Source organism: Cygnus olor, chromosome 7 (assembly GCF_009769625.2).
Source record: "Cygnus olor isolate bCygOlo1 chromosome 7, bCygOlo1.pri.v2, whole genome shotgun sequence".
In the NCBI taxonomy this organism is placed as follows: domain Eukaryota; kingdom Metazoa; phylum Chordata; class Aves; order Anseriformes; family Anatidae; genus Cygnus; species Cygnus olor.
Genome location: NC_049175.1, coordinates 18,988,241 through 19,003,365, shown reverse-complemented (window position 1 = coordinate 19,003,365; position 15,125 = coordinate 18,988,241). Strand labels below are relative to the sequence as shown.

The window sequence follows — 15,125 nt, the reverse complement described above, 5'->3', positions numbered from 1 at the left end:
TGCATCTCTGCTAATCAAAACTTTGCATCTCTTGCTGCCCATAGTCCTTTCAAAGATTTGTAGCACACATTTTGCTTAATTTCTATATCCATGCTTTGATTACATGCTTTTGACTTGGAAAAACGCTAGCTTTTAGTGGGTATACATGATATAAGCGAAAAGACTCTATAAGCTAAATAACTCCTTAAAATTTAAGTATCTGGTCTCTATGGTAACAGCTTTGACTGGAATAACTCCTCAACTTTTTGAAGCTAATACTACCATATGTCTAGCTTGCATGAATCTTTAAGATGCACAGTCTAATTAGAAAAGCCATGGAGCAGACTTTGCTGCTGGCTGTCACCAAGAAGCACCTATGCAGACTGATGATCCTTCTTGTACATGCCTGTTCCCTTCAAGGCTACCCCATATCTCATTAGAGGCTCCATTTAGTGCTGTTTTGCTGCCTGTACAGAATCATCCCAAAGTCTAAAGGAAGTCAGTGCCCATTTCTCACCCAGGGTGAAAGGCTTACAGAAGTTCCCAGTCCCAGTTTAGACGGGGCTTCAGACCCCTGTGCGATGTCATTTAACTGTGCCTCCGTGTCGAATCAGTCCCTCCAGCTCAGTGACCAACTACACAGTCTCTTGCTGATGCTATGTGAAGATCTGCCACATAAAAGACTTTCTCCTGAATCAATTCTGGAAGCGTGTGAGGCACATCAGAAGGAATCTTCTTCCTTACCAGTAAATGTCTACATAAAGAAAATGGTCCAGTTTGTGGTGGGAAGTGTCAGTGAGGTAGGTACTACTCTCATACCTAAACATCTCCTTTTCTATGTATGCTTGTATGAGTTAAAGAAGTGAGATTTGGCTGTAGGCTTCTATGCAGGAAATTGAGTGGGTCTGTGTACTAGCAAATGAGGCAATGAAACCATCCCTCACACCACTCTTACACTCCTGGGAAATGACACAAATCCACCTTTTGCATTTGCAGTATCTTCTTTCCTTAGGTTAATAAATGAAACAACAATAATCTCCACAGAGACTTCATGTCAGCCAAACGAATAGACTTAGCACAAGAGAAAAGATTTTCTCATTGCCACGGCGGCTTCAGACTTTCTTTGTGAAATTCTGAGGAATCACATTCACATCACATTGAGAATTTCATTCATCTTCCCTAGGTGGAGCTGTACATTTACAGTGCAATCCAGCCAGACCATCTGAAGCCTTTAATAAGTGAGCACCTGTGTCTTTTTCAAGATCTGAAGTATCAACAAACAATTTTTGTTGACAAGCTGAATGAAACTGAAAGGAAACAGCTTGCAAATATTTTTTTTTCTGTTTTCAACCAGTATTCATTAACATTCTGAGGTGACCTTTCCCTTGTGCTCTCTGTTACTCTGTTCCCCACTGCAGCAGAGCGCGTCCCTTCCTAAATACAGCTAGCACGGAAGTGTGGGACCATCAAAAGTCAGTCCTGCTTTGCAAAGGCTGCCTGAGAAGATGAAGCTGCTTACATCACACAAATCAGCAGCCTCTGACAAGCAGAGGGCAAGGATCGCTTCAGTACGAGTACGAGGGGCCGAAGTCCACTTATCACCTGACATTGACTTGCCATGCCGTTGTCTTCTAGGTAGAACGAGTAGCCGCTGAAGACAGCACAGCCTCTCAGCTTAACAGAAGTCATGTCATAAGGAGAAGACTACATGAGAAAATCCCGGACGCTTCACCACTGTCCTCCCAGATGAATCTTCACCGAGGTAAAGTACAACTTCTAATCTGAACTGCGCAATAAGGGCACACACAGCCTTTTCTGAGTCTTCCCCACGCTAGGTGAACTGTTTAATTTCATGTTGTAATGATTATATGTTCTGTTGAAGAAGATATTTATTGCTTTACATATAAATGACTTCATAATGGAAAGACTCTGAGGCAAGTCAGCAAGATTTCTGCTCCTTATTTCCTCAAAGGACAATAGTCTGAAGGCTGTGAAACAAGGATAACAAATCAGCTTGCACATGTTTGACTCTTAAAGCAGTTTGCATAAGAACTGTGCATATAGAACAAAACTGCTTTTCGCACTGCTGTTATACTCTGTACACTCCAGTGGATTTTCAAAGGTAGAGTGGGGTTCTGTGAAGTGGCCATTGAAGACTATATATTCATCCTTCCCATTTGATTACTCAAGCAACGATTTGTTGTTTCTTTTTGACATTTAGTCCCATTTCTCTATTCAAAATATATTTTACAAATGTGCACATGGATTGCTGGAGTGATTTCAAGACACAAGGCCAAATCCTGCTTACTGTATAAATAAACCTGCATACACTGATTTCACATTTCATTTGATTAAAATCAAGGTTTTGTCAACCCTCAGAGTAATTCTCTAACTGTAACTAAATATGGACTTCAAGTCCAGTTAAATTCTTCTTTTCTAGATCTCTAGATTTTGTTGTTCATTTCAACTCATTTCTCTGGGGTTTGGGTAAGGGATGGATTGGCTTTTGGCTCAAGTTAGGTAGACTTTTTTTGGAGGCTCAGCATTAGGCATATGAACAATCCAATCCCTGTTCAGCAAATCAAATGTATGTTCCACTAACTTTAGCTAGAATTACACACTTGCTTAAATATTTTTGGAACTTTTCTATCACGTATTGGTCATAAAAAAAGGAGATTCTTCTGAAAACATACAAAGCACCCCTCAAATCATAGTGGCTCAGTCACTGATTCAGAAGCAGAGTTTATAGGTTCACACTTTCATGAGCAGCTGAAAACTCTACTGCTGCCAAAAGGGTTGGTCCCATCTTCAACTGCCTATTAACCTCAAATTCCTGCCATTCCCCTTCTACTGTGACTGTTTCAGTAATTGTGTATTTGCGGTGAGATCTGTTTGTTGGGTCACATGTCTTACATTTGCTTAAGGGTTTGAATGAATTGGTATATCAGTTGCATTGAGAATATGTGAGCCACACATTTCAAGTCAGCATAACCTCTTTACCCTTGCCTTGCCTTACCTTGCCTTGCCTTGCCTTGCCTTTCCCTAAAAATGACTATTTTCAGAGTAGTCATATGTACTTCCTCATTATGTAGGATTACCCCTTAATGGAATTTCTGCAGACAACTCTGGAAGTGAGTAGTGCCTGGGCACTGTCCATCTAGCCCACAGAAGAAGTAGTTTATAGCTGAAGGTTTTGGGCCTCCAAATATAAGGAAGGAGAACGTCTTTCCAGGCTATCTGCACTTTGCAACCTTTCAGTTAAGCATGCAGCATACAATTAATATATTAGATTTGTTTTATTTGGAATGGTCAAGGAGAACTATGAGAACTATTTTGGGACAGAATAAAATTATCGAAGGCCGGAGGTAGAAGAATGAAGTTACCAAGCTCCCTTCAGTCCTTAAGGAACCAAAGTCAGGATTAGAAGACAGACAGACATGAGCTATATGAAAGTTAGTCGAGCCAAATGTTATTTAAGCTATCACGCAGATACAATGATTTATAATTGAAGCCTGTGATTCATCATATTTTCTTTCTGTTTCCAGACAATGGATCCAGATTAATGAATTATAGCCAGTCAGCAGAAGATTACAGACAACTGTCTGTGGACTACAGTGACTCTAACAGTATTTCAGAAAGTACATCTTTGATACTATCTAACCGAGGACACAGGAAAGGTAAGATTTTCCTGAAAGATTATGGTTATAAATTATGTAATCTGCTTTTTTTGTTCCCTGAAATGTGAACTACCCGTGCACAGCTAGATGATAGGTACTCCCATGCACTCGTGGTTACGTGACTAGGGAGGTACGTTTGACCAAGCTGCAGAGAGAGATCCTTTTACGCTGGCTTCCTTTTTCCCTGTGCCCTACTGTAAGGCCTACCAGGCAGCACCATCGCGTATTTCTTCATGCCCCCTTTGCCAGATGAAGCTGTTCAGCAGATCACAGAGCCTGACAGCATGTTTCTGCCACATGGTGTCCTGAAATAGATGAGAAGCCATGCAGCTACCCCACATATACAGCAATGTCAAGATGGCAGCACCGAAATCAGCTGAATCTGTGAACAATACCTGACACTAATGGTGGGGATTAATGTTTCTTTGAGCACATTTAGAAACAAAGGGACTAATGCTGAAATCTAAAGAAGAAAAGAAAGAAAGAAAGAAAGAAAGAAAGAAAGAAAGAAAGAAAGAAAGAAAGAAAGAAAGAAAGAAAGAAAGAAAGAAAGAAAAGAAACCACTGCCATTGTGTATTTCCTGCTCTGTGTGTTTTCATCGTGCTAAGTGCCAGGTTGCTACACTGCACTGTTCCTGCCTTACTTTGCCTGGATATATCAGGATTGGAAATTTAGCTCCATTTTCAATCCATTTGTGGCAGGAACAGCATGAATGAAGCTGCTAGGCAAAGGATCCATTCAGTGAAGACGCTGTGGTAGACATCAGTCAGGATCCTTCCCAAATGGCTTAAATCACAGTGTAGGGAGAAACTCTAACACAAGGAAAGGTATTCAGCAGGAAGGGGAGGACTCTTGTGCGTGTGTACCTTCATATTTAAATTGGAATCTGAGCTGGGGATGCCTAGACAGGATGTTTACACTGCCCAAAAGCAAAAAGCTCCTGTTGCCCAAATGTCCTCAACATCTCCTAAAAGCAAGCTTATCATGCCAGCTCCTCATTCTCAATCTCCTGCCCATTGCTATTCTCCCATTCCATGTCCCATCTCCTTTTGACCTTTTTTCCCATCCTAGGGTCCCTTCTGAGCTTCCAGACCTGGAGCTGAAAGCTTGCTTCCTTAATTTGGAGTTTACTTCCTCCCTCTATGAGCCTCCATGAGAAACAAAGTCCTTTCTCCTGCTGTGGCAGGGATTCAGATGTGCTCTGTAAGCGCATGTGTTTCTTTTATCCCAGAAATTTCTTTCCTTAGGCAATAAACCTAACATCCACCACATCAGTTATCTGCAACAAGGTATGCACACCAAGTGGTTAGTTCACTGATGCCATAAATAACAGATAACTGCTGAGTTTTGCTTGCTTTTTCTCACTAGGGAGCATTAATTTTGGTTTCTGATATCCAGCTGCTAGTTATCACGAAATCCGTAGGATCACATTACCCACTGTCTTTCAAATTTGACAGGTTTAAAATATACTAGGCAAAAAGGAAAGGCATAGAGTATGATCTCAAAGGACCAATTTCCTTAGGAAACATGGCAAAAAAAAAATGGGTGCATACTGCTTCATCAAAAGTCTGCCAAGAGATATTTCACAGAGAAAAAGAGAATATATCATGGGGAAAAAAAAAAAGAGAGAAAAACACACACACACACACACAAAAGCAAGCAAACAAACAAACAAACAAACAGAAAGCACACCACATGTAGAGTAGCCTCTCACCCCTCAGTCCTAAGGATGAGTAAGGTGGGGGTACTCATACAGCTGTTGTTGATATTGTCTTCCTGTGGAAGGTGCCACTTTGTTGAAGCTCCAGCATTACAATCAATATTGCAGCAATAAAAACCTGTAAGATTCTGCAGCTGCTCCTTATGTAACTCATGTGTCAGCCACATACCAAGTGGCACATAGTGAAGGCAGACTTGGAAGACTGTTTTGAAAGTCCAGCTGTTGGTACTCAAGATGTTATAAGACAAAACTCTAAAAATACAGGAATAAAAACAGAATGTGAGAGCTTGTTTGCCACAGATGTTCTTGCATGAGATAATGTATAAGAAAAATGCATTTTTCCCCTAAAAGAAACATTATCATACAGCAGAGCACCATTATCAAGAGAGATCACTATCTCTATCCAAATTGGACTTTAGAAGCTCACTTTATATATAACAAATTAATCATCTACAAGATCAGCTTCTTTGAGGGCCACATGTTAACCCTAAACAGCAGGAATGTGTTGGATTTATGATCAAAGCATGGCAGTCTGGCCACTGAAACCAGCCAACTTGCCCCACTGCCATAACAGCTGAGACTGTTACTAAGAGGAATTTTATGCACTTGTCCAAATATATATATGCAAACGTGAAAACTAGTGTGAGCAGAGAATTTTGTAGATCCTTCTCATGAAAAAGCATGTAGCTTCAGAACATAGGACTGTATCTTAGTTTTTGTAACTAGATCGAAGTATTTGGTTTATCTCACATCTCACATTATGTCACTATAATCTGCAGCCTGAAAAATCATGTTTATGCATATTTTAGCAATGTGATTGGATTTTGTCGGTTTTTACTTGAAATTGGTGGTTGGTACACTGGAATTTAATACCATGTTTTTGTGTTAGAATTCCAACTGAGTTTTCATGCTGCAGTTCATGAATATTTTATCTGGAAGAAAAGCTGACATCACAGCTCAACTTATCACCTCTATCATTCTGTGTATGTAATAGTTTGATAAGCAATTCTTTAAATCAGATCAATGAAATGATCCAAGTGGAGACGAATTTAACATTACCACTCTTCTTTGGAGGATTTAAAACAGCTTTGATTTTAGAAAAAATGTTCATAGAACTACCACTTGTATAACCATTTCTGGACCTACCTCTAAATTTCAGTTTTCATATATTTGGACATAGCAATGCTGATCCTTTCTCTAGCAGCAGAGCTGACTGAAGGTGAAATTTTTTTTTGTCTCCAAACTGAAATTTTATTTGACTCCAAAACTATCCTATCCCCACCAGATATTTGTGATGTAAAAGCATTCACAATATACTTACTGTAGGAAATAACCAGTGGAATATTTACAAATAGTTTTAATTTTAGTGTTTTTATATCCTGCTCTGATTAAACCTGATAAGTTTCATGGCTTATTTCCCCTGATTTTATACCTGGAAACAGAAGAAAAAGGAATAATAAGGATAATTTCTGAAGAGCAAAAACTGTTTCACAAGTTACCCACAAACACATGGAAATAACAGACACTCTATGTACTCAGCTATTTTCCAAATGACATTCATATGGAGGGTTACAAAGAAGAAGTAATAACAACTACAGAACTGGAAATACTGCTGGTGTAGTATTCACTTAGCCTCATCAAACAGTCATTTATAATGCCCAAGCAAGGACACGAGGGGAAGTGGCCAGTCTGAATTTCCTCCTTGTTCTAATTGTCCCATGTGTGCCACTACAATTGCTTCAACTGTGAAATTTCCTTCATTCATTCCAGGGAGAGGTACGCAGACACACAGGTCATGGGACCCCACCCTTAGTGAATCAAGGACACAAAGCAGCTACAAGCTCTTCATAAACAGGTAATCGAAACTCCTATTCTGAAATGATAGAGGCTGTTTTATTACCAAGTGAAGCAGAGAGCTAGTGTGGCAACATCATTACTGGAAAATGCCTGGATTAGCATCTGAACCTGCTACGATAATAAATACTGTTTATGTAGAATTAAAGTGCACCTAGACTGAGTTGTCTCGGAGCAAAACTGTCCAAATGCTTTAGTGAAATGCAGCTTGGGCCCTGAAAGATCCATACAAAACAAGCACACTGAAGTTTTCCACCTTCCCTCTTCACTGCTGTGTCCTGCCAGATGTTACTGGCCTCTCCGAACAGCTGTCACAGCTACTACACAGCTGCCCTACAGTGTTTCAGTCCAACTCAGCATGGAAAGCAGAAACCTGACACAATTTCCACAGATGAGCAGTGATAAGAGGGTATGAACAGTCACTGCTTTCACTAGCAAGGCATTTTGTGAAGTCCTATTTGCCCACATTCAGATTCGGGGTCGGGGTCTTGCCTTGCTCTCACATTGGCAGAGGCCTGATGTGTTCTGGAGTGGTTATGATAGACCATGTATGTACATGACCCATAGTTTTCAGTAGAATATCTGCTTTTCCATCTCAGTTCTTGGATTTGCCTTACTTGTCTGAATCATCCCCAGCCCTGCACCAGCACTTTATTGAAGAGTTACAGGTAACCCAGGGACACAAGAAGTAAAGACCTCTGCTCTGTCTTGAGGATTAGCCTAATTTCAGCCTTGGAAATATAACAGTAGCCTTGTTATTGGCAAGCTTAACATAGCTTGCCTTAACACAGGCAAACTCAACTGAGAACTGTACAACTGATTCTACCCTCTTTTCAAAGCCAGCTAAATACCACTGCTGTTAAACAAGAGTTTTCTAGACTAGGTGTTAGCATAGTGCAGCTGCAATCATGACTTGCCAAATGAAGAAGTGATGCAGGTACTGTTAGCCTCTAGGCATCACAAAGACCAGAATCCCATAGTTAAGCACCATGTAATCCCTACAGACATCCCATTTAAATTGAGTTCTTGACCCAGTTAAGCAGGAGTTTCTTCTTTTAACCATGACACGAGTAATTCAGGCCCACAGGAAATGCTCCATCTAGATCAATTCCCAATTAAATGTATCCCAAATAAACAAATTGAACTTCCTGATAAACCAGCCACGATAATCTGATCTATGTGAAATAACCCACTATACCTCTAAACCTGCAGTAAGAAAGAACTGCAGCAGGTTGCAGGGTAGTAGCAGCTTTTGTGAAGAAAAAACTGTCTAGCTACACACACACATGTATGTTTGTATACAGACGTCTATATATGCATCACACACCTGGCAATGGTATCAGTAACAGCAGGTTTATTTACTGAGTCTTTTTGGAGCAACTGTCATGCCTCTGACTACCAACCTGGGTGTCAGCTTGACATCCTCGAGATAAAATTGTGCTGCCAAGAAAATGTTCCCCTCCTCTGCTGAAAGATGAACTCTCTTCTCCAAATTTCCAGCTAGATGTTTCCCATAAAACTTCAGAGACTGTAAGCCCCACTTTTAGTTGTAAGGATCTGCAATTGAATTTCTACCAAGGTCACCACTCTATTTTAAGTACTAGGACAACAGTGGAGTTGAAGTAACTAGTTTGGAAACCACCAGCTTCCCACAAAGGAGGCCAGACAGCACAAGACTTAGTGATGGGTTTACTACCTGTAAAGCTTACTCATATCATCATGCTCAGTCCTGTAAGCAGCCCAATTGACATAATTCACATCTCTTAGTTCTAGAGTTAAGCTTGCAAGTGTATGCAGGGCTATGGCCTTTACACAAAGAAGCCTCAGCTGCCAAGCGTGGCACCCTGCAGGAAGAGTAACAGGAAGTGTTTGCCACAGCGAAAGAAGTCTTCTTAATATATCTCTTGGGTTTTGAGCTAATAGCATTTTTATATCCACAAAAATCACTTCAGGTCCTTTTTAGTCATATTTTGTAGTCAAATGTTGATCTTTCCAAGGCTGCATAGATCGAAACAATAATACCTACATATCTTTATAGGCTGAGGAATACAAACTACTCCGGTCACTTTGTTGAAAAGCTTTTGAAACTCTCTGAACAGTTCTCTGAAGCAACTCCACAACATGCACAACAAAAGGATAAAATTCCCATTCTGGAAAAATTCTGAATAATGTAACAACAAATGTTATGGTTTTCTGAATCTTTTTTGTTTGTTTCAGAAAATAATAAATGAGAAATTGATTTCATCCTGTAGATTTCTCAGAAAGGCACGGGGCTAAATGCTTCTGCCTGCTGGTTTCATCAGACCTAAGCCAGCTAGATCTGGCTCACCAAATGAAAAAAAAAAAAAAGAAAAAAAAAAGAAAAAAAAGAAAAAAGGAATGTTACTGAATTAAAGCATGATTTTGATTTATTTATAAAGGGCATCAGTAATATTACCTCTGTTAATTTCTTTTTCTGTAAAGATAAAACCATGTAACAGCTTGTAACTGACATCGTCCTGGATTTCATATGATTCTGCCAGTCAATGTACCTTAAGCTCTTTCTCCTCAGTCTGTGTAGTTTTGTTGTATGCTGGATATCTTGCTTACTATGACATCTCCTTTGAAGGTCGGTCAGTGCTGTAGAAGAAATCCCTGGTGGAGCTCACAAGAACAGCAGGCACAATCTGCTGAGTTTAGGTTCCACCTTCTCCGTGTCTACAAAGGATTACACAGCAGCTGCTGCATCACAGAAATGTTTTTTCCAAAGGAAGGAAAAGGTGACTAATGAAAAATGTATACGCTGATCTGAAAATATAAATATCACTAAAGAGAAACCTCTCATCCAATTGTCATTTGCTAATGATTTGCATATTAACTACTGCGTCACCTCATTAGATGAGTCTCCCAAACTGAGAGTGCAAATTAGCGTGATCCAGTTGTGGTAACTCAGAACTGAAGACAGTGAAAGGTCTTGTACGTAAAGACTAAGCACAAGCTTAGAAATGAACCCTCTCTGACCTACATGTGTGATTTCTGCAAGCATTAAACACCATATGGAGTGTTTTCATCAACCACCTTGACAGGAGCTTCAGCACAGCAAAAAAAAGATTTTTAGAGAACTCAAAAGGACTCAGATGTGTTCTACAGGGTATGCCTGGAAAGAAAGCACAGGCTAACAGTGAGTGTGCCAAACATATAGTTCACCTAAGGGCCTACTTCTGTTTGCTGTCTGGTTATAGGGCATTTTTGTGATTTTGTTCTCTGTTAAATGGGAAGAAAAATGCTTCTTTGGCTCTGGCTTGGGTAAGCTTACAGTTGATTCACTTTAGTTCCAGTCTGTGCCACAAAGTTTTATTGTCATACTCATCCATCCATTTACATTTTCTACCTTCTCTGACAAGAAAGCCTACTCCTTTTAGGCTAAGTGACTGCTCTCATAATGATGAGAAAAATCAAAAAACGAAGTAAAGGTCTTCATGAGTGCATGCATTCCTCTCCCCAACTCCCTCCCTCATAATCAGGCTGATGTAACCCAGAAGATATGTCTGAAAACAGCGTAGCGTAGAGTCATTCAAAAAAATGAAAGACATACACAATACAAACATAAGTATTGATGCAGAAGATACACAAGGAGCACTTAGAATGCAGGCTCTGGTCTGGAACAGGCTAAAATTAAGAAGTTATTGTAAAAGAGACATATGGTCTAAAGGACTTTTACATATTGGGTTTTTTTCAGGTTCATCTATGCTTTCAGATCCTTGAAGCAGAAAAAAATGACTAAATGTCTGCAAGTGATAAAATGTGAATCCTTCCAACCACTCTCCATGATGTAGTTCTTTGACCCATTTAGATCTTTCTTCTTTTTTTTTTTTAATAGAAAATTTATGGTTTGTTTCATAATACAAGTATTGTCTTGTCAAGAGACAATGCAGTTTTCTACCATGAATACAGAGAGACTGTCAGTAAGAAGTTAAAGTCACAATGGTCAGATGATATGGGGGAGTAAAGGTTTGCAGAGGGAAGGGCTATGGCCTTTGAGCCTTTTTATCGTTCCCTGTTTTTATTACATAGAAAACATCTGATTTGTTGTACTCTGTCCTGCAACTGTCAGAGCCTGGTGTTTAAATTATTACTGCTCAAAATAGTAAGTTCTTTGTATTGTGTCCTCCTGACATTTCTAGCTCATGCTTCTTTGAGAAGGTCTAGCTAAGATAGCCTTAAATCATTTTGTACTCACTGACATTTAGCAACTCTCGTACTTGACAAAATACCAGCAATTGGCCACAAAATCAGTGTTCATCATGTTGGTGAATTTGAAAATGTTTCCTCTCCTTAATGTCTACACCTAATAATTGGCTGATGCCTTGAGGCTGATGCCTTGTAACCTGAAAAGGAAGCCAGTGTAGTTTAGCATTTAGACCCCAGGATGCTTCTCTGTTCACAGCTCTGTCACTGATTCACTGTGGTATACACAGGTGGGAGAGCTGCACAATGTGCACATCAAACTATCCCTCGGCTGGGCAGCTATACATTACACAGCGTAGAACCAAAGCCAGCAAGTAACGGTGAAAGGCATACTAGGTCTCCTCCAAAATATCAGGGAAGCTGTGAAATATCAACACTTTTAACAGCAAATCAGTGATATTCCCTTAAATGGTTCTTAAAACTTGTCAAACTGTTTGTGCTCAAAGTTACAAAAAATTTAAGCTTGAAAAGGATCATTCTGTGCTTTTGTTGAAGTCATAATGCAAAAGCAAATGTCACAAAGCAAAAGAATGCAAGTTCTGCTAATAAGAAATATATTTCGTGGAACAAAGCAGCTCTGCATTTTAGACTGGTTCCCCATGGCAGTTAGGCTTATGAAATCCCATTGGTGTGTATGTTTGTGTGTACATGTCTGTGACTGCCAGAGTAACTCTGGAATCAAATGTTTTTTTCAGCCACATTTGACACAGGAAACAAGAAGAAACTATGTTTCTGTGAATATCATGAAAATAGGTTCTTTGCAAAGGAAATGGATCTTGGTTAACTGCCTATACAGAAGAAAAGACTTCACCATGAGCTCACCCCTAATTAGACCTGAAAGAGTCCACACAGGACAGTCCCCAAAGAGAAGTCTTTAATTAGATTAGAATTATTAGATACTGAAGTCAGTTAGCTACAGCACACAGATCAACAGAACTGGGTTCCATTGGTACCAGTGTTAGGGATCTTTGCTACATTAAGGAGACATTTACTAAATTTCTAAATTGCCTCCTTACAGTTTTCAGGTCCAGAATTTATTATTCTGTCTAGTGAACCACCAGTGACCTTACAGCTGCCTGGATCAATTGTGGTAAGCTTGAACATTAAGAATTTAGAACTAATCTAGTCACCTTTGATCTGGGGCTTTTTCTAAGTTGCATCTGAGTCCCAGCCCAGTACTGTTGTCATGTCCTCTCCCCAGACCAAGTTAGAGTTCCTGCAGACATACTGGGACTTGGAAGGAGGCCATTTAATTCTCAGTGCAACACAGATATCTCTGTTGCTGAGACTGTTGCAAAAATAGCTGAATTAATCTTTCTCAGCTAAGAAGGCTAATTTTAGTGCAAGACTTTTGAGACTGAAAGTATACAGCAAATAAGGAATGTGACATCCAGTGCCAATATACTGGACTTCTCCAGTTTGCAGGCACACCCTTTATCTTTCATTAAGATAAGGTAAAAGGCTGATAGCATACAGCAGTAAATACTAGGGTAAAAAAATATCTGGAATTACCCTCAAATCTAGAATAGCCCTGGTGACTGTAGAATCTGTGTATGCTCAGCTGTTTTGTGAGGATTCCCTCTTTGTTTTTTTTCCCTTTTGTTGTTATTTTGATTTGGATTTGTTTTTTTTTTTTTTGTTTGTTTGTTTGTTTGTTTTAATTGGATATGTTTGGGATATTGTTTAATGTCAAAGAAGGCAGGGAGGATGCGTTGTGACCAATTCCATCAAATCGTGTAGTGACAGGAGACTAGTAAAAAAGTACAAAAGTGCAGTGGATCTTGTATTGCTTGTATTTGGCACTCATTCTTCACTCTTTGTTACATGTTCTTAGACTAAAAAAGGAAAATCCTATTTGTCCCAAAGGGATCTCAACGTGATTCTACTCAACGGGCAGTGCCTTGAGGTGCAATGTGACATCAAGTCCAAGGCAAGAGATGTTTTCAATACTGTGGTGGCATACGCAAACTTGGTGGAACATTTCTACTTTGGCTTGGCTTACCTGAAAGGTACTGAGACACAGCTAACTACGGTACCAGTTCTCTCCTGACAGTGCCTTTGTAGTCCCTTCATTAATGAATTGCAGCAAGATCCTTTAAGATCCTCAGACAAAAGCAGATCCAAAGCTTAAGTAAAAGTAAGGAATGTTGGTTTAAACTGTACTGCACTGATGTAAAGCATGTCTACCCCAGGACTGTGCATCAGCACAGCCATACAGATACTGGCCGGTATTCCCATGCTGAAAAGGCCCTGGTCCAGCTTTGCACTGGAACGATGCTGAGCCACGTTCCCCCAGCAGAATTTCAGGAAGCACAGTACTGCGTAAGGCTGACTGTCACTGCTCCTAGGTGTCCGTTGGGGTACAGGCTCAGGTATTTCACATATAAAATCCACATCTTCCTAGCCCACTTATGCTGGGAAACACTGCTGAGGTACTAGGAAGAAGAATACATTGTATGAAGGGTACAGGGATTACAATGGGGCGCAGAACCTGAATACCGAGCAAGATGCAAGTCCCATAAATTCTTGAACGATTCCAAAGATACCATACCAATCCAGCATCTAACAGTTGTAATCCTAAATTACATACTAAATGTTATCCTAACTTCTCTGACAAAGCAGCAATAAGGTAACCATGACACAGAGAAGTAGATCTCGACTGACATCCATGATCCTTTTTCTTTTTTTTTTTTTAATTGCTAGTGATGCACTGAACAATCTGCACTGAGCAGAATTTTGGGCTACTGAAGCTATTTTGGGCTCCAGACTTACCACAGAACCCCAAATTCTCATTTCAGGTAAAGAGTTTTTCTTTTTGGATGATGATACCAAGCTCTACAAAGTGGCTCCAGAAGGCTGGAATGACCAACCCAAGAAGAAAACCTCCATCATTAACTTCACCCTCTTTTTGAGGATAAAATTCTTTGTCAACCACTTTAATATCATCCAGTAAGTGAATGGTTCTGCTGACTGCTGGTAAAACAGTAGCATTTAGGCTGAGTGTTCAAAGCTCATTCTGTGTTCCTATTCCCCTCTGTGTTCCAGGCACGGCTTGACAAGACATCAGTTTTACCTGCAGCTTCGTAAAGATATTTTGGAGGAGCGATTATACTGCAGTGATGAGACTGCCCTGAAGCTCGGCGCTTTGGCCTTACAGGCAGAGCTTGGCAATTATGCTTCTGAGGTGTGGATAAATAGTACAATATTTCTCAGAGGTTTCTGTCAACAGCTTTTACAGCTTTTGCTTGTCACGTACTTAAAAGATGAAATGTGAATAGCATGTAATTTCAGCTAAGCCCTTCAGTAATCACATTTCAGATTTAGTTTAAATAATTACAAAATTTGTCTGATTAAGCAACGGTAGTGAGCCAGATGAATTTGGCAGGAAACATGGCAGAATGATGAAAGACTCTTGGTTCTTCATAATTAGCAACATAGCCAAGAAACTCCAGAAAATCTGTAGAAAATTTCCAGCATGGGCACAACTTGGATGTACAGAGGGGCTTAAAGAGATTAGAAAGCAAGGAAGAGAAAAATAAATAAACACTCCAGATTTCACAGAGATTTTGTGTGTAGGCTCAGATCCACAAGCTGCAAAGACAGGAAAGTTGCTGATCGAATATCTGAACTAGTTCTTGTAGTTTCAAAGCATACAGAAAATATCCAT

The 15,125-nt window shown here is 39.8% G+C and overlaps 2 protein-coding genes across 2 annotated transcripts; both read left to right on the top strand.

The window, feature by feature from the left end:
- Positions 1–560: 560 nt before the first annotated feature.
- Positions 561–10,017, top strand: LOC121073249 (tyrosine-protein phosphatase non-receptor type 13-like). Its single transcript, XM_040564021.1, has 5 exons — positions 561–779; positions 1,615–1,741; positions 3,525–3,656; positions 7,148–7,232; positions 9,840–10,017. The coding sequence occupies exons 1-5, from the start codon at positions 561–563 to the stop codon at positions 10,015–10,017; spliced, it is 741 nt and encodes a 246-aa protein (XP_040419955.1).
- Positions 10,018–11,154: 1,137 nt separating this feature from the next.
- On the top strand, positions 11,155–15,060 carry LOC121073248 (FERM and PDZ domain-containing protein 2-like). Its single transcript, XM_040564020.1, has 5 exons — positions 11,155–11,175; positions 12,477–12,548; positions 13,293–13,467; positions 14,191–14,407; positions 14,504–15,060. The coding sequence occupies exons 1-5, from the start codon at positions 11,155–11,157 to the stop codon at positions 14,730–14,732; spliced, it is 714 nt and encodes a 237-aa protein (XP_040419954.1). The 3' UTR covers positions 14,733–15,060.
- The last annotated feature ends 65 nt before the right edge of the window (positions 15,061–15,125 follow it).